Source organism: Pygoscelis adeliae, unplaced genomic scaffold, assembly GCF_000699105.1.
Source record: "Pygoscelis adeliae isolate BGI_AS28 unplaced genomic scaffold, ASM69910v1 Scaffold392, whole genome shotgun sequence".
Taxonomy (NCBI): domain Eukaryota; kingdom Metazoa; phylum Chordata; class Aves; order Sphenisciformes; family Spheniscidae; genus Pygoscelis; species Pygoscelis adeliae.
The window spans coordinates 114,449-134,831 of NW_008824293.1; the positions used below are offsets into that span (position 1 = coordinate 114,449).

Consider the following 20,383-nt stretch of genomic DNA (forward strand, 5'->3'; position numbering starts at 1 on the left):
TTTTTACACTTCACGTAAGGTGCCCTGATGCAGCAGCAATAGGCGCTGGCCAGGAAATTAAAAGACAAGGGAGATGGATCCAAGAATTGGCAGCTTTTCCTTTTTGTTTTGTGTTTATTAACACCGAAGTAGGGAGCAGCACCAAGCCTGTCGAGCTTGGGGCCACCGGCACGCCGCCGTGTGAAAGCCACCACCCCGGCAGCAGCTGTCACCCTGGGGCAGGGGGATAACGCTCACGATCCCTACCGCCCGCCACAGAGGCTAAGGGGGAGGAATTGATGCCAAATAGGAAACTGGTGGGACGTGGCCACCCAGCCCCGAGAGCAGGGCTGAAACCACGAGCCCCTTCCCCGTGCTCTGTCTCACCAGCCGCAGCCATCCCAACTCCTACCTTGGTTCCACCTGGGATGGTGGTGAACTCATGACGCGAAGCAGAGAGACGTGACTATTGCTCTTCAGCGTTGCAGCCACTAATGTGTTTTATGACATGAATATTTATAAGTGAGGATGTAATATTAAAAACATACACATAAAAAATATTAATATGGCACGTGTCATAGCTGCAATCTAGACAGGTGTGACTGATGGTATTATCGCTCAGCCATCACCACTTTCACTGATAGGTCTGTAAATGGTAAATAATATTAACTAATAAATCTTCACAGCCCTCATGAAGTTTTGAAGCAAATATTTGCTTAAAAATCACTCTGAAAACCCCTGTCTGCAGCTAGTCTTCCCTCCGATTCTCTGTGCCTTTTACAGATGATAAACACCCTGCATCTCTATGCATCAAGGGTTAAAGTCTCTCTCCACATTGCAAACCCCAGGTTCCTGGGACGAATTTCACTGGCTAGGGAGCGGTGAGGCCGAGCCGAGCGAGCGCTTCCCTCAAAACAACTGCACTCTCTGGAGTCCCATTTATGAAGTGATACAACTGACAAGGGAATAAAAGCCCGTCTCATCTAGGAAAGCAATAACAATAATACCGCCTCCATTTATATCTTATGTCACACTTTTCATCCAAAGCCCTTAAAGCACTTCATGTGCTAAAAAAATACCACCACTGTGTTTGTGGATGCTTTTCCAAAATCCTATGGGTCAAACCTGGCCAAACAGCAGCTCTCCCTTTAGCCTCATCCTTCTAAAAGCAAAACCATGTGAGCAGACGAAAGGTTCCCTCCGAGCTGTCCTCGAAGCGCTCAGTACTATCGCCAGACTGCTGCCAAGAAAAGCTACGCTGAAAATGACCAAATTAGGCAATTATTTCTATATATTTTAAATACTCTCTACTCAAAACTGCCTGGGGATGTATTTTTAAATGCACATGACCTTGCCTTACTTGAGGGAGATAGTGATAAACAAATAATTGCAGCAACTCTTAATTATATTTATAACTCATCTATAAAAATGTCAATTATAACTTCAGAGGTCAACTACAAAACTGAGGTTTTGGCAGCCGGACAGAACACAAAAGGCTATTTTTCTCCTAAGAAAAGCATCATCCTTTGCCGAGGCACAGACGATACCTCACTAACAACATCACTCCTGTCTCTTCCAATAAATACAACCATTATGCCAACTGCTTCCACCTGGACAATTACTTTCATGCACTGAAATCTGCAAGATGGGGATGATGCAAACATGAAGCACGACCCTCATGTTCCTCCCTGAGAGCGGAGACCGTGGCAAGGATGTAGCAGACCCCATGCTCCTGCGTGTGGTCTCGGTGGTACGAGGTGCACAAATCTTTCAGTCTGAATTCTGCGGTTTTAGATCAAACCCAAACCTCAGCCACCCCAGTCTCCACACGACTGCAGAGCTCCTGCGTCTCCACGAGAAGGCTGCCGTGATGCCACGCAAGGGTGCCAGAAGACTCTGCGTGCCCCGCGCGAGGGCACAGCGAGCAGCCCACAGGCGCTGCGGGGGCTCGGGAGAGCCTGGTCGGAGAGCAGCCCGGGGAGCTGCCGGGCGGAGGGCTCAGCCCTGCTTCACACGCTGAGCTGAAGGGATGCTCACCCGCGATCCAGCCCCTCACACAGGCACGGAGGTGCCACCCAGCCCAGGACAGCCCAGTCCCTGCCCGAGGCACCCTCCTCGCCCTCGCAGGCACGGGAAACAACGGGAGGTTTGCAACAACTGCAAAAATCCAAGTAATTTTAAAGCTCTGCCACAATCAATGCCTGTCTTTTGGAGATGTTTTAACCCCTAACACATAGGATATTGTTTGTATCACACAGCCAGCCTTGCCTTTTTTTAATTTTGTTTAGTTTTAAGATTAAAGAAGTCCAAATCACATGCTGTCACTTCCCTCCTCTCTCCTCTGCCATTCCTAACCGTGTGAGAGAGTGTTAATCGATATGAAAATAACTCTGGGGCCTGTATGGCTTTGAAAAACATATAGCATTACATTCAATACCGGCAATTACAGCTTGGGGGATTCAATCACTCAAAATCTTTATTTGTCTTTTTGCAAGTTCAAGACACGGGACTGTCGTGATGCACGCCGTGGACAGCTTCTGGAGCAGCTGACGGCTACAGGCAAGCACAAAACAAGTACATGCTGGTGGAGAGCATCTAAGGCTGTGACCAAGAGCATCCCATTATGATAACTAACCAATATACCACCTTCTCTTGACTCATCTCTACCCTCATGCTTAACAGTCGCAGAAAGAAAGAGGAGAAAGGGGAGTTGCCAAACAAATTTATCAGGAGACATTCCACTCCACTGCATTTTCCTTTCCACAAAATGTACACAGCCTGGGAAGGGCTGAGCCTGCTCCCGCACCCCTCGGTTCGGACACTTTCATCTAACCCTTCCTTCCTCCCTCCTCCTAAGCAGCCTGCCGCGTACGGCGTTTTTTCTCAGCTTTGCTGGATACAACAAACAAGCCTCCTGCTGCCGGGGCTTGGGGATCGCCCAGCACGGGCAGAACACAAGGGCAAGGCAGCCGCCCCGTCCGGCTCCTGCTGTTTGACGTGCTTGGCAGCAAATTGGTATGCTTTCTGGAGCTCCCTTCCACAATGAAGTTAGAAGGACATCATCATCTTGCCAGGCTCCCTCCAGCCCCAAAGATCAATAACTAATGCTGAACTCCAGATTTTATCTGCACTTTGCAAGGGTAACAAAATAACACCACCCTCTTTTTTTTCTTTCCAATTACTAAATCCTTTCAAGATTGACCAGTAGTTTTCAGCTCCATGAAATTTTAGGCAGTGAAGAAAGTGATGAAAGTGATCCTCCAGAGCGTTTGGAGAACTCCTGTGTGTGGTTTTGCTCCCTGTACAGTACAGTACAGGGTACAGAAATAGAAGATTACCAACACTTTCTTTCTAAAAAGAAATGGCATCTTAACTAAGCTGACCCAGAGGTATTTGCCTTCTAAGTGCTAGTTCACTGCGTGCCCACTATCACAACTAAGTGGCCAAGCTAGAAGGAGAACCCTTGCAAGAAGACATGGCATCCCAGTGAAGCTAGGGATTATTTTACCTACAATACTCCAAAAATTAACCACTCCTTCAATTAAATACTCACAGATATTGTAGCCTGCCATTAATACAGCTAGACAGATAGGCATGAAATGCAATAGTTCTGAGTCTTATTTTCCTTAGAGAACATCCAGGAATAGTTGGACATTAAAAAAGAAAGACACCAGCAGAGGCAACAACATGGTATGCTTGATGACATTTTTAATATTATAAAAGTTATGGGCTTCATTGGCAAGGCATTAAGTTTTCTTTTGGGTGGGATTTTCAAGCCTTCCCAAGGTATTAATAAAACTGTTCAATGATGAGCAGCTTTTAGAATCCCTCTACTATGTCTTGTTAAATCTGTGCATCTCCACTAACTAATCTGTGTTGGCCCAGTGCCGCACATACAGGCCAGTTACACACTATCAGAATACACACACGAATAACACACACGTGCCAGAATTATGTCAACAAATATTCTCAATTTGCTTGCAAGGAAATTTATCTCGCCTCCTAGCAGTAGGGAGTGAATTGTAATACTTTTCCTTTCCCTTGCCTGCGTTGATTATTCACAGACTATCTACAGTAAACCACAACGGATATTTTATCTGCCATTTCTCTTTCCCTTGGCTAATTTGAAGATACAGATTGCAACCCGCAAGTGGTTTTAAGAATTGCCATTAACACTGTTGCTGCACAGTACTGCATTTTAAACATGTTTCCAACACAATCAGAATGTCACAATTTGTAAAATCTGGGGTGATTTTATAAACGATCAATGTAGCAGAACTCGCTTCATCACAACAGCCCACTAGCCAGTTTATCAGCCTGATTAGTGGTAGCTACCTCTACAGAGAAGGCAAAAATGTCTGAGAAGACTAGATAAATTCAAACGTGAAGATGAAGATGACTCTCTACCCTGCCTTTTACACTTGTTTCTTCCTTCCACCTGTATTTGGCAGAGGTAAAGACCCGGAGCTCAGACTTTCGTGTCCTTCTGGCAGCTGCTCCAGCCACAGCAGCGCAGCCCCTCACCACCAGCCTGGCTTCACCCGCTCGCAGGAATTTTGGCTAATCTCAGTGAGTAAGCAGCACTGTCCTTCACCCAGCAAAAGGGTAAGCCTGTTCCCTGGGATACAGCCTCACAAACAGAGCTGACCCTCCCGGGTGCCAGAGAACTCCTTTACTTGCCAGGAGCAGGGAGGGGGGCTGCAGCCCGCCCTGCCCCCTGGATGGCATAAGCAAGTGGGAGAGACCTGGGTCCGGAGCCTGACTCTGGTGGAGCATACAGGAGGTGCGGGTAACATCACCACCTAACAGCGCTTGGAGTTCGCTTTTGGTCCTTTTGGACTCTTTGTTCCTCCCCCCGTAGATCTCGTCTAGGAGCTTACACAAGGATGCTAATGCAAAGAGAAATGTTATGGCTCGCATGTAGAAAAAAACAGGCTATAAAAAAAATTAACCAATGAAATAAATTCACAGAATTCCTGGGGAAGAAAAGGAAGACCTGTTGCCTCTCGTCTTCAACACATATCATGGGGAAAAAGCCCTTTGTGGAAAAAACAAAAAGTTTCATGTCAGCTAAGGTGTCCCCTACATCTGCAGCCCTCAACTTCAGCAGTTATGGACGTTTTCTCCAAGTAAGATAGTGGAAAGATGCTTCTGAAAGAAGAATCCGTCCTCTGGGGCTTATCGCTCAGGTTCACACCTGCTAGCAGGGTTCCCCAGTGCGCTATTCCAGCTTCTCCTAAGAGCACAGAAAAGCTGAACCAGAGCTGTTAGAGCAGAGCTCAGCACTAGCAGAGCAAACACCAACACTTCCCGGTGCCTTCATGCCTTGGAAAGTGCTTACAGCAGCACAGTGCCACCGGTGGGGGACAGAGCAGGGATCACCTTGAGGTACACGGGGAAGAGACAAGCATCTTGCTTGCAGGAAGCAAAGGAAGGTCTAACACACCATTGCTCTATTTTTAATGTCCCTGCAGAGTCTCCTGCCTACCCTGGCAGTGGAGCCCAGTCCAGGCAGGCACAAGCCGTTGAAGAGATGACCAATGAGTTCGGTGGGCAGGAACAGAGCTCACTGCAGGCACAGCCAAGAGCCTCAGTGGGAACAAAACTCCAGGATTTGGGACATTTCAGCAAATGGAGACTTTCTCCCCGTCTCTGGAGCAGAGTCCTTATCTGGGGATGAGGCAGCCACTGGGGCCACCCAGCCCTGCCGATAAGCTGCAGTTGTGCTGCAGGACAGGCTGACGTCCCCCAGGACAAGCTGCCCACGTGGAGCCCACGTGGAGCCCCCTGTGCCTCCAGCCTCCTGCACCCTTGGAGAGGGACGGCGGAGACCTGCTCTGCGGGGTGACAGAGGCAGAGACAAGAAACCACAGGTCAGAGCCTTGCAATTCAGGCTGCAAAAGCCTCAAAAGGACATGGAGGTGAACACCAAGATGCACTGCCAGCCTATCTGATGCACACCACATAAACTTGCCAGGTTAAGAAACAGTTTGAGAAGAAAACAAGGAATACAAACAGAAGCAGGCAGAAGACTCCCTGAAACACATTCACAGGGGCCAAATCTGCTGAGTATGTGCCTTGCTGGGACCAGAGCCCCCCGGTACTCCTTGAGCCCAGCTGCCAGCAGACCACGTCAGAGCGGGGACGCGGGGCCCTTGTGCCCAGCACAAAAGCAGCACATAACACAGCTCCTAAATGCAACAAACAACGTGCCAAGATCCTGAATGGAGAAGGGTATTTATGACCTGTTTAAGGGTAGTTGCAAAGAGAAGGGTGGAAAATTCCCTGGATATAAAAGGAAGTTGTCAGGGCTTGAACTTTCCAAACTATGTAAGAGTTTTGAACACTTGGTTCCTGTTACAAAACTGATGGGCTGTTCACATGCCTTCCCTGCCTCTGAAGAGCTTATCTTTCCAAGCAAGTCTTTTGCTCGCTGCTGCTGAATTTTCCAGGGTACTACGATCCCTGACTTCAGAGAGGGATCAGTGCCTGGGAGAGAACTGCTGGAGGGAGGGAATGCCATCCTGGAGGTTTGCCTGACTCACCCAGCCATCCTCATGCACTAAGTTGCTTGTTAAGGAAAATATCAGAGCAGTGAATAATTCTGACAGCGCTGGGAGGTCAGGTCTTCTGACCCTGCCACAGAGATGAAGACGAGGCGAGGTGGCAGCGGCCGGGCACTCTGGGCTGCTCCCCTCTCCCATTCCCAGGGCTCCCATCGCTGCCTGGCCGGGCACAGGCTCCTTTACACCTTCTGGCAGCCTCCCTAAACAAACAGGCTACATACACCACTCCAAGTAGCTGACACATTCATGGCTGAGACAATAACCGTATCGGTCAAGCGAGCCCCCCCCCCAAAGATTAAACTAAAGTGGCTGGAGTGCGAAGGGCAAATGACAAACCATGGGGCTACACATCCACGCCGTTGCACCGGGGCCGAACCCACAAGCTGCGCTGGTTCTTCCTACGCTGCCTCCAAACACACGCCATGTTAAAGCAAGGAGACTGGTGGCATAAAATCAATCTCATTTGGAGGGAAAGGAAGAGGGTCTCGGAGCCTGCCCCCAGTGCAGTTCCTGGTGCCACTGTGAGAGCCCAGGTACGTTTTATCCCCACCCAGCTGAACTGAGCCGCTGCCAGGCTGCTCTCTGCCTGGAGCTCAGCGTCTCTGCTGCAGCGATAACGTGAACCACTCGCCGAGAGACAGAGGAGCATCATTTATTTTCACTGAAAGGAATGGCCATAACATTGAAAATAATCCTTAGCTCATTTTCACAGAACTGTACAAGCAATGATGAAGCCTTGTCTCTCTTGTGAAATATGTGGAGGGAAATTCCTCTTCTGGAGATCCTGTTTATTCTGAGCTACCATCACCAGAGGACGAGCAGTCCTCAGCTTCAAAACTCCAGCATGCTTGAAACCCCAGCGGAGGGGTTTAGCACCTTAATTTCCTGGTGTCTCAGCTTAACGGGCCTTATGCCCAACTTAATCTAATTCTAGCCACTTCGGTACAAACCCTCTGCTTCCCTGCAGCCTCACCACACACAGCTCCCTGGGCTTTACTATCCCCAGGGACGCCACGGAGCCTGACAATGGTCGTCCCAAAGATAAGTCATTAGACTGACCAGAAGAGTCACCTCTAATAAGAAAATCCATGTGACGTGTAGCATTACATGCCAAACAGCCCTTTCTCCACAACACCTGCAGGACAGAGGGAGCCGTCTCAAATACAGATGGCTTTGCTGACTTAGCACCACTGGATTTTGCCACTGGGTCATCATGTTGACACTGATTTTTGGCTGTGCTCACCATGCAGAAGCTGTCAGAAAATGTGATGTCTGAGCTCCCGTTCTCTCTTACCTCTATGCCTGTTGGTCGTCTTGTCAAACATAAGCATGGCGTCCTCTACCTGCAAGACAGAAGAGGGGAGATGCGTGCTTTAACACACCGGCTGCATGGTTCGCAAAAACACAACAGACAAACTGGGAAGGGGAGACAAAGGCAGGAGCAGCCTCAACTCGGGTACAAACGATGCATCAGATCTCCTTGCTTTTGCTCAGAGTCAGCTCTTCCTTTTGGAAATCTGCTGCTTTCAACCCCCGTCCTAACTGACATTTGATCCTAAAGCAGAAAAGCGAACATTAAAAGTTCCGTTGCCCTAAAAAGCCAAATAGCTAAGGAGCTCTTCCACCTCTTGTTGGTCCCTGTCTGTGCCTCATCTCAGCCTTTTTCCCTTTTGTAGGGAGATAAGGAAGGGCCAAGAGAGGAATCGTGGATGCAAATCAAGCCCATGACTTCTCAAAATTAGAGTCACTGTCTTGGCTGAGAATTAGGAGTTTTCAAGAAGTATGAGCAGGGTAAAATCTGGTCAGGCAAGAAAGGTATTCAGAGGTTTTCAAAAGGCCTTTTGAAAGCTAGAGGAAAGAGGGGAGAGGGAGGAGGGAGAAAGTTTAATTCGCATCAGGCTTGGCATTTCCACTTCAGAAGAGAAATGACTGATGAAACGTATTGAAGTGCAACCAACTTGCTTTCAACTTTCATTACTATTTGCATGATTTATTCCACCTCCATTTAATCTGTGCAGCCACACCTAAAATTTTACACTTATTTTAGAAGGATGTTGTGCTGGGGTTTATTTTTCAGCATTATCACATTTTAAACTGTTGCTCAGAGGCTGCAGGAGCTGGGGCAGGTTGGTCCTGCATGCTGCCAGAAACATCCCGGGCAATCTTTCTGAAAAGAAATTACGGACTTGCTATTCCCCGTTTTGAACTAGAGGCTGATGAAAACCTGTATCACCGCTAAATTGCAGACATTGGGGGAAGGGAGAAGATCTTTAAATAAAAGGTTTTATTCTTTAAAGGACTCCACTGGTTATCTGTGGGGGTCGGTTTTGGGGTTTTTTGTTTGTTTGTTTGGGGTTTTTCTTCCCCGGTAATTTTTATGATGCTTCCATGTTCTTATATTCTGGCTTTCTACAAATCATTTATTTTAAGGAAAGTGACTTACAATGCAGTTACATGCTCTCTTCACCTTACACAGTGCCACCAAAGGGTCTACCTTTCACCCCAACTGCCCGTGCCTGCTTTGTGCTGACCTCTTCCTTTCTGCCAACACGTTTGCACAGCAGATCAAGCCAGGGAACCGCTCCAGGTTAAAATGAACCGCACTTTCTCTCCAGGTTAGTTTTAAGCCAGATCAGTTTCCCGGCACGGCCGAACCAACGCTTGTGCTAACGCAAGGGATGGGCTGCTGCAGAGGGCAGAGAAGCAGCACCTTGTGGGAAGGTGGGACCACTTTCAGTAGCTGTGCCAGCTTCTGCTGCCTTAATGTGATCCTGGAATTACAGCAGGATTTGAAAGCTCCCGCCTGGATAAAATTCATGGTTCAGGGAGTATAGTTTGACTGTAGTCCTCTTACGCAGGGGAGCACACATCCAGCCTACTTCTGTGCAGAATTACAATGTCTTGGCTGGGCAGAGACATGTTTTGGGAAGGTGGTAAAAACAAAGCTTGAACCTCTCTTAACTACTGGACTGAAATATGTTCCAGGATACAGTAAAAAAAACACAGTGCAGCAAAACCTTACACTATGCCTAAACTAATCTAAAAACCTGTCTCGGGTTAACTTGTTCTCAACTTTTTCAGTCCCAGTGGTTTGCAAAACGTGTTAGCAATAGCCTGAGATGGAGGAGAACAGCATGCCTCCTTGATACCCATCTTGAATGAGACCTAAAGATGCTGATGTACTGAAAAATCCAAACCACATTAAGCAGAGAGCCATTTGTCCTGCTGTCTTTCTTTACTCCACGGAAGAAAACTCACAAGTATGGGTAATATCAGAAGGCAGATAAGGACAGAGCTCCCCTTCACCCTACCACCACCGCTTATCTCTGCTCCAGGGTTACGTTAGCACAGCAATCTTTATTTTTCATTCTCAGAGGTCTTGGCCTCACTGGAACCAAAAATTACATGTTGCACCTAATGCTGTTTCCTAGAGCATCACGGCTTCCTCCGCCTCAGTCCACGCAAGCGTGCTGACCACCCTTTTGTCCCCACGCCAGTCGCTGTTGCAGAAGTTTTAACATGCAACTCTTCCAGCATAACCTCTTTGCCTCAAATCCCATATTAGAGCCCAGAGAGTTCTTGGGCATGCTGCAGCACAGATCCCACCAGCCCAGGGAGGTCTTCCTCCCCGGACCCAGAGGCTGCTGCTGTGCGCAGGCTCTCCCGGCTGGATCCACACATTTCAAAATGACACCTCCTCCTGCAAGGACATGAATTACCAGGGACTTTCAAAAGGCTGTTTGTATTGCTTTTAGGGGGAGAAGAGACATAAGATGAGGCACAACACGACTCTAACCTCACTTTAGCATGGCCATGTCTCAGCCCGAAGTCTCCCAGCAGGCTGAAGCCTGAGCTGCTGGGTGCAAAACCCTCTCTTGGGCTCAGCTGTGGCTCGCAGCAGCACCACCACCGGTTTGAACCTCTCGTGCAGCCTCATCCTGCTCCTCCAGGTGCTGCCGTGGCAGAGGAGGGACAGGTCCTGGCATGGGACCAGGCACTGGAGAGAATAGGGGGCTCTGGGTCTAGTTCTTGGTCATACAGGGGATCTGCCGTTTTGGTTGCCTCTCCCACCCGTACAACATAACATGTCGTCTCACCCACCAGATAAAAGTCCTCTGGGCAAACAACGTTTTGTGCCATGTGTACTAAGGCCCTGCTTCGCTGGAATGATGATCTTGGCAGAGATCTTTTTTATGCAAATAAATCCTTATTAGCAGTAACAAATGCAGCCTGCATGGGCTAATCCAGGAGATTTCCATCGTGCTGGCTGGGACCCCGAGGAGCATGGATACCCTGGAGGTGGGCGCTTCATCCCTCCAAGCAGCGGTACCTACTTCTGGGATCAGAACCGGGTGCGCAGCTACCTACAAAAGGGTCAGCCCCACCAGTTCAAATCTGAAAACCTGCAAGCAGCTCTGCAGCCGAGTTTCAGATGTGGACCAAGCATGCCTTTAAGAAAAAATAATCAGTGGGGTGTTCTTTAAGCCAGCTGGTGCCCTTTTAACAATGTCTAATTGGTTATCTTTTCTGTTTCCTAAGGTCAGAACATTTTATCTCCGTCTCTGCCCTTTCTGAGTTTACCCCACCCTGCGTTATTTTTTAGGGCAGCCATTGTAACAGAAGAATAGCCTCTTTCCTCCATAGTCTGGTGACACAATGAGACTCCTTGAAACCTCCTGAATAGAAATAGTGCAATGGCAAAAGGAAAATTCTATTAACGCTTTGCAAAATAAAACATCTAAGAGCTGGTTAGACAAGCAAAAGAAGAAAATCAATATGGAGAGGGCAGCGCACTTAGAAAAACTTTTCACCGGTTGCAAAAAGGTGGCGAGGGTATGGGAGGGAGGGGGAGAAAGAAACTTATTAATTCAGAAAACCCATCAATGGTATGGAAATCTGGCAGAACAGCAAGAACTGAAACTAGAAGAATTTGAATATACAAAGGGCTGAATAGAATGAGAAAACCACACTGCCTCACACACACAGCCCATTTCTCACGGTTCTCTGTGAATCAAACACAAGCGGCTTGTTCAAGTTTTCACCAAGGAGAAATAAGGGACACAGTCAAGGTAACCGGCAGTAAACCCTTAGTAAGCAAATTGATCCCTATTTCAGGGGAAGGAAAAAAAAAACACAACCCACAGATGAAACTCAAGTAGATTCAGGAGCTGTGATTGTCCAAAAGTTAACCCCCCCTCCTCCAACCTGAGGTTCCCTTGCTGGCCCAATATTTTAAAGATGCTTGAACAGCATGTATTCCAGGTCTCAACTCAAAACATGCAACTAGCACCTTGCTTACAAAAGAGAAGAAAGTTTTCTCCAGGGTTAGAAATGGAACTGGAAGATGCAAATGCCACCTTCAAGACTTGGCTGGGGTACACCCAGGACTGATCACCTACCACGCACCGTCAGCTGAATCCTCTTATCAGCTATGAAAGTGGCCTCCTGTAAGCATGTTCTCTGGGCACGGCGAAAAACACCACACCAGTGAAGAGCTAAATTTCTCCAGTACAGGTGTGAGACGCTGAGCCACCAAGCAGAGAGCCACCTCCCCCCCAGCGCACTCAGAAAGCTCCTGGCAATCCAAAAATTTGTATCTGTTTTCAGAGGTAGTATGACTCAATATGGAGGCTTAAAGGAGCTGATTAATCTGAACTAATTATGGGCATCAAATGAGAGCGTATTACAAAATGAACACAGTCTTAGCACTTAAGGTAAAGAAAAAAATGAAGAAAAAAAGACTTGCCAGATAATACCAGTTGCAAATGGACACTTAAGTCCAACAGACTTCTCTGTCCCAGCATACCCCAATACATACATCCAATTTAGACCCAGTTTCTTAAATAAAGCCTAACTAATGGGCTTTAGTTTGTTTAACATTTTTTTTCAATCCACTTGGGGCTCTGAGAAAAGGAAGTGGTATACCACTTCTTTAATCACTGCCTGGAAGGAGGAATAGGGAAGAATAGGAGGAAAGAAAAAAAACCTGGAGGAACCAAAGGCTTTAATAATCCTAACAGTTCCCAGGGTTATTTAAAATATGCCCAACCAGTTCACAAAAGGCTCCACAGAGATAAATGTATTTGATTTTCTTCCACTTTAATGGAGGCATACATTTAAAGCAACAAAACCAGGGTGACCTAAATAAAATGACTATTAATTGTACTCAGAAAGTCTCTGAATTTAATGCAACTGATCTAGCCCGGTACAAGAACACACAATATTCTCCATTCTTTCCTCCCACTTTCCTCTTCAGGATTTTCAACTCCCCTCTTTTCCACGAGGCAGTCCTGAGCAGTCAGAGATGATCAAACCTGGTGCCAGCCCAGTGCCGCTCACACCTTAATGAACAGGCTGAGTCCTCTGCAAAGGCCAGCAGCGATTCAGCAAGCTTCTGGAGGACAGTGCTCCTGAAATGGGAGCGTGGTGCTGCCACCAAAAGCTGAGATGACCAAACCAGGATGTTTTCTGGAAAATTTCACATCTGGTCTTGTATTTCTACAACCGCACAATGTCTGCACGGACCAGCCAAGCCAAGAGGTGGCCACGTACACGCAGCTTGTAAAGCCGATGTTTATTTACAAGGTGCCTGCATGCACACCCAGGAGTAACAACAGCCACTATTTCACATTTCCAAGTTCTCTTTTTACCACTTGAATCAAGTTTGCTCACTGAGTAAAACCTCCGCGGGGAAACTACTGACTTCCATAACTATACCGAATGGACACACAGCAGTCCTTATGCCTCACGCTCCTCCTCATCCAGCCCAGGGAAGTTTTTCCCAATCCAAAACCTGAGTTTCCGACACATCCAGAGCAGATGGGGACAGGGCGGGCTGTTTGTTTCCAATACTCTCGAGCAGATTTGGTGCTACGTTCTCCATCCCTTCAAGGTAAAGAAGAATTAGGGCAGACAAATGAAATAACGCACTGTAATCGAACACTGTGGCAATTCAGATTGGGTCCTAGGAGAAAAGAAATTACAGAAGGATGACATTCAGCGACACACAGCTGGGTTGTGTTTCTACCCCCTCCAATCCCTGACTCGTGAACTTTACAGGTCTATCACTTCTTCTGCTCTCCCAAGAAAAGTGTGCTGGATATTCTGGTCTAATTCCTCAAATTATTTATACACACTGCATAACTCCTCCAATATTTTGCTTTCTGAAGCAGAAAAACCTCTTAGCTGCTAGTAAACTGTCAGGTGCTATTATTTTAAATGCACATGTGAAATCTAAGTGCCAGGAACGTGCTTCTGCAGATTTACAACCTCCCCCCACATAAATTAAGACAAATGCGTATCGCATGCCAGACAGTTAGAAAAAATGGTTTCCCCACACCAGGCCTCTGGGTTTGATTACAATGGAATTAAACAAAGAAACAAATACTTTAACCTCTTCCCCTCTTTCTGTCAAGCACGCCCCCCCTCCTCCCAGCGTGGCTCCTTCCCCTGTCCGAAGGGACCTGAAGCACCCTCGCTCATCGCCCAGGCGCCTTTGCTGCAAGGTTGGGTCCCTTCCCACCCCAGCCAGCTGGACCGCGGTGTTTGTAGCATCATGTCCCAGCACAGATGACCACACCGGACCACAGGCTCCCGACCCAGAGCGTGGATGGTGCCCATTCCACCACCCCACCACGCTCAAGGGCTCCACTCCTGCGCTCACCCTGATGGCTGCTGTCTTGGCCAACGCACCAGGGAGCAAACCGGAGACCTCCAGAGCTGAAAGCACGAACCGCTACAGCTTCACTAAGTAGCCCCGTCTCCCGGCTGCGTGGTGAAACATTCATATCCTCTGTGGATCAGGCACAGTTTCTGTAGTGCTCCCCGGGGGGCTGGAGACACACGGTGAGGTCCCTCGCTGAGCGCTTCCCAGTGTTTCGCAGTGACGACTTACCGACTGAGGACTGACATATTATGCACCATGATAATCATCAATGCCATACTGTGCAAGAACAAATTCCAGTGCTAGCAATTTTTCCCCCCAGCAGTCAAGTCTTTAAAAAGTCTTCTTCAGCAATTATAGTTAATAAAACTACAATTTTATTCAACACACACATATCATTGTAACTAATTTTGCTCCATCAGGGCTGAAATTAAAACAGTCATTCAATCACGTTAATCTCAGGGCTTGCTCACCAGCCGTGACATGGCAAAGAGCATCCCAAATGGTTGCCAAAAAGCACAGTGGCTACTCTTGCACTTCAAAATGCTCCTGCAAAACACCAACATGTTATTCAACACTTACTCTACCAAGGGGGATGTAAGAATGACTAATGCTCTCCAGAAAAAACAGCTTTCCACAGCAGGACAAATTAAAGACGACTTCATAGACGATTTCTCATGAATTCTTTCTCTGGCATTAATAATATGAAGTATTGATGAAAGCAAGGCTCTTCGCCATGCTCAGATCAAGTGATAAACTATATGAGGACTCTTGGAGTTTTCCTTTGACCTGCGGATGAGACTTCCCTTGTCCCCATCAGATTGCCAGCACACATTAGCTAACACCACCGACTGGGAAGACAAGTTTCTTGAAAAAAAACAAACCAGCCCAACCAGCAAACTCAGAAACATAAAGACAGTTCTTTCTTCAGCATCAGTGCTGTGCCACTTTCCTTTGACCTGCGGATGAGACTTCCCTTGTCCCCATCAGATTGCCAGCACACATTAGCTAACACCACCGACTGGGAAGACAAGTTTCTTGAAAAAAAACAAACCAGCCCAACCAGCAAACAACTCAGAAACATAAAGACAGTTCGTTCTTTCTTCAGCATGAGTGCTGTGCCACTACAGGACCGGCAGCAGAGAAGGCAGTGAAAACAGGAAGGAAAAGAAGCAAGTCCAGTGCCAGTAAGATGGTGTAATGTCAGCTTGGGTTGATAACGACCTCCACCCAGCAGAATGGTTGGCATTGTATAAATTCCCAGGGACATTTCTCCAAAAGGCCCAATATACCTATGCAGCCAGGACCACCACCAGAGAGAGGCACAGGGGTCCCTGCAGGAAAAAGGGATGCAGAACAAACCACTCTAGGAGGCACATTAACAACTCATCATTCATCCGGGCACTGGCAGCTACTCTCTCCTGACGAGGCCCTCGTCTCCCAGCTACCTGTAACACTGGGTACTTCAGGGATGCCTTCCACAATGGAAATCAAGCTGAAGACAATAGTGACACAGAGAGCCAAGCAAGATCATCATAGTGCTACCCTCTCCTTGGCCGCAGGGCATGTATATGTTTGCTGTGCTTTTACAGAGACAGAATAGCCTGCCTCCATCAGAGCAAAGCAAGCCTTGGGCTGGGTCCGATCTCCGCAATCAAGTCCTGCAGCCAGGTCTAATTGCCCAGAACAATTTATGCCCGCCAGCGCACAGGCAGCTGTCCCCTGGGTCTCCTTAGCTTGACAGGAAAATAGGTTCCAGCGCTGCATTTCTGAAACGGAATAAGAGAGTCAGAGGAGCTGACACTGAGACCGCGTCTCGGAGAGCTCGCAGGAGCCAGCGAGACATCCCCGATCCTCCTGCCCTTCTCCCAGGCCAGCAGCGCTGCAGCTTATAAACATCCAGATGCAGTTCAGTGCTCTGAGATCCCGACGGAAAAGGGTACAGAAGGTACACACAACCACCCTGCAGCAAAAACCTGAGACTCGACTCCATGTGGTCACTAGCAACACACACAAACCCCAAAATATGGGCTAAGAATAACTTGCTAGATGCTGTGCTACTTACAGACCTGCATCGATGGAGATTTGCACCAACAAACTTAAGATTTCACTGCAGAAGAGCAGCGTCTTTTGCTGAGAATGGGCAGAGACGTGGCACTGCCCAGTGCCCAAACACACACAGCCTCAGTGGTCTCTGGGGACAGCTGCAGGTCTGAGTGCCACCACTCAGGACGTCCTACATGCTTGAAATATCTCTGGATGGCAAGAGAGATGACAAATGCCATATAAGTAAAGCAAGGGCTGCCACAATGACCCTTTTTTGTATCCACCAGCATAACACACACGCTGACCTGGCCACAAACGGCAGTATCTGAGCACCACGGCATTTTTATGTTCATTATCCTCAGGACACCCCGGCGATGCAGGGACACACCGCTACCTCCGCTGTTGGACAGGGAGGTGATTAAATCACCTGCAGCCAAGCAGGTCCTGCAGTGGCCGGCACCACCGAGAACGGCTGCCCTGCGCCAATAGAGGCCATTGCCCATGTTTGGCCCAGTGGATGTGCCACACCAGCTAAAACCAGTCCCGCACTGGTGGGTTTTTGCCCATGGATGGGATTCGAGGCAAGGGCAACCAAGCTGCTGCAGAGGACAGGGATGTGGGGGACAGCAGCGGGAGAACCCCACACTCCTGGGGGCACGTCTCTGGTGGCAGAGCTGCTCCCCTCTTTCCTCTCCAGTGTTTCAGATGTCTGCCGCCACACACACAATCACATCCCCCATCCTAGACAAGCTGCTTTCTTTAAAAAAACCCACAAGCTAACCTAACAAAGGATAGAAAGCAGACATCCATACTTGTTTCTGGAAGCAGACTGATCTAATGCCACACGATACACATGTTTACATGAAGCTGTAGCATTCAGTTAACAAAATGTATTTGTGAATTAGAGCAGCGCCTCCATCTCTGCTATAATAAAACTCCAATCTACATTTCTGCCAGAAATCGGTGCCACAGAAATTTCTTCTGTGATCAAAGTTGGTCCATGCTACAGTATGAGACAGGGAGCGATTGATAACTTTAAAATATATGTCAACAGCCATAAACACTTCAGTATGCGTTAAAAAGCAAGAGAAGGAGCATATTCTGATCTCGTTCAATCTGAAGCCAGTGTTAAATCACAGAGCTCCCGCTGCTGCCCTTCGCCGGAGAATCAAGAACAGAATCTAGTTCAAAACATCTGCTGGAGAGCCTCCAAACTCGCTTACAAACATTTAATTCACCCTGCCTCAAAACATCTTTTGTGTTTTACCCATCTAATAGACAACGAAGAGGGTGGGACTAGAAGGGAAATTAAGCTACAGGCATTTTAAGTGACCCGTATGTGGCCCCAGAGCCAACCACGATCCTGGAAATCTTTGCCTTCCGTTCCTTGCCAGCATCAGGAGATCTATTGCCCACATGCATCCTTGTCCATCTACTTATTCAAGATGTCCTGTTTCCCTGTACATGTGCACATGCATATGCACATATCATGCATTATTTTCCACAAATTTTCCCAACAACTGAGCAACTTTTGATAACTGTTTTCTTGCGAGATCCACAAACGAATAAAGAACCCGAGCTCCATCTGTCCTGCTCCAGCCCTGTCCCCTCACTAGCTGCCTGAAGGAGTTATCACCAGATAAAAACATAAGACAAACACACACAAACTGTGCTTTTTAAATACAGGCACAACAATTTAAAAATACTCTTTTTGGTGCTCACACGGGAGCCATAAGGGTTTACATGTTTAAGCTGCTGCCGCTGAAATGCAGGAGAACTTTTGCTCTTTTGAAAGCAAATGCTGAGAGCTCCACATAACCACATCACTCAAACCGAAGCTTAAATATATCAAATATCACAAGAGTCACGGCGCAACCACAAGAGCCAACAACATTAAAGTTCATCTCAGCTCCTTTACTCCATCAGGTGCTCTCAGGCCAAGTCTTCCCACCCAGTTAAATGCCCCGAAAGGTGCCGCGGGGCAGGGAAAGGGCCACTCTCCTCCATGCTGGCACACGGAGGCGATGCCACCGCGGGGGCACTGGAGGAACATTGCTCCTTCAGCATTTCAGAAGCCAGGTGCAAGGCGGTTTGTGATTTTACTTTCACGGAACATTAGCTGCCGTCAGCAGAAATAATTCTTCCTCCCTTCACAGTGCTCGTTTGCATATTAGCACCGCAAAGTTGCAGTCTGTTTTCTTTTCCAAACAATACTTAGGAGGCACTGCCCATTAGGCCTGGCCGGTGCAGATTTTGGAAACTACGAGACTGTTCCAACTCCAGCCAGAGGGGAGGCAGCTCCTGGTGAACACGCGTGTGCACACATGGACAGCCGATGCGTATCCCCTTTCTCTCCTGACGGGCTTTAGCTATGCTGAGCAATACCACTACCTGAAAAGCCAAAAATATTTAAACACCTGTCCTCCTTTCTGGGCTGCAGCAAGAGGGACACTGTCATTTAATTTAATTACAGCATCAGTTCAAACTCTGCCTACCTCTGCTTGCTTTGCTGCAGCCACAGGATGCGGCTCCCAGGCCATGAGGGCACAAGGCATTTTCCATACAAGAAACTCAGCTTTTACAGCTGTGGAGCCAGTTAAAGCCCAAGCTGGCTTGGACCTGGACGCCTTCGAGAGTGCCACCCTCCTGCTCCAGCCACTCAGTGGCTGCCTTACCCATCCCACCACCCCGCCGTGATGCTCCACGTAGGCAGGCAGAGGAGGTCTGAACTAGTGCTTTTCCTGAAAAAAAGTGGTTTCAAGCACACAGTGACAACCCATCAAAATTGTGCAAGGGACTGTTTTGGGCCACCACTGAACTGTGCAGCAAATACCCTGTCAGAAGCCTTCGCCTGCTCTCCCTGAAGCCTGGGAGCTTGAATCCAACTCTCCGCGCATGATGCTGGGCATTTAGGCTGTTGGCCACTGCTGGAGCTGCTCTCGCCTGCGGCATGCGATGACAAGCTTACGTGAGCTCCAGCAGCCCCAGCCAGCGGCTGCTGCCTCCAGCACCCCCACCAGCCACTGGGCTTTGGGCAGAGTCCAGCCTCCTCTGGGCTCCACATGGGAGCTGGACCCAGCAAAACCCAGAACAAATAAGGCTACAACCTCTCTCAGCAGAGAAGGAGCTTCAAATATTTGTGGAGCACTTGCAGGTCCTTGGATGAAGTGTGCTACATACAGGGTAAAGTCTTTTCTTTCCAAACCCAGCATTTTCCCTATTGATGCAACACTAAAACACGAGCAGCTGGTTTGTTTACTACAAATAAACATGCCAAATAACGAGATGCGGAGAGACCATTAAAAGCCACATGCCAGAAAGAGCATCAGAAACTCTCTCTATGAACACCAAAGTACAACACATTGGACTCTGAATCACGCACTGACTATTTCAGGAGCAACTCCTAATAAATGGAAACTACTATTAAGTGTGGCTCAATTTCAAGCACACAGTTAAGTCCAATTAAGTCCTTCCAAGACCTGGTTCCTGAAGACAACAATGGCATTTGCACATTTTCCTTTTAAGCACTTTCTGGAATCAAGACCTAAGGGGCCACTGTTCAGCACACCACGATTCACTACGTCCCTACGTTACAGAATCATAGAATAGTTTGGGTTGGAAGGGACCTCTAAAGGTCATCTAGTCCAACCCCCCTGCCGCGGGCAGGGACATCTTCAACTAGATCAGGTTGCTCAGAGCCCCGTCCAACCTGACCTGGAATGTGTCCAGGGATGGGGCATCCACCACCTCTCTGGGCAACCTCTGCCAGTGTTTCACCACCCTCAATGTAAAAAATTTCTTCCTTAGATCTAGTCTGAATCTACCCCCCTTTAGTTTAAAGCCGTTCCCCCTTGTCCTGTCACAACAGGCCCTGCTAAAAAGTTTGCCGCCATCTTTTTTATAAGCCCCCTTTAAGTACTGATTGGCTGCAATAAGGTCTCCCCGAAGCCTTCTCTTCTCCAGGCTGAACAACCCCAACTCTCTCAGCCTTTCTTCGTAGGAGAGGTGTCCCATCCCCCTGACCATTCTTGCGGCCCTCTTCTGGACCCGCTCCAACAGGTCCGTGTCTTTCTTATGCTGAGGGCTCCAGAGCTGGACGCAGTACTCCAGGTGGGGTCTCACCAGAGCA

The 20,383-nt window shown here is 48.1% G+C and overlaps 1 protein-coding gene across 1 annotated transcript in view; it reads right to left on the reverse strand.

The window, feature by feature from the left end:
- Positions 1-20,383, reverse strand: part of MSI2 (musashi RNA-binding protein 2) — a 261,841-nt gene that overhangs the window by 98,804 nt on the left and 142,654 nt on the right. Inside the window, exon 3 of the mRNA XM_009318791.1 lies at positions 7,840-7,888. Coding sequence (XP_009317066.1) covers positions 7,840-7,888 — 49 coding nt within the window. The remainder of the gene's footprint in view (positions 1-7,839; positions 7,889-20,383) is intronic.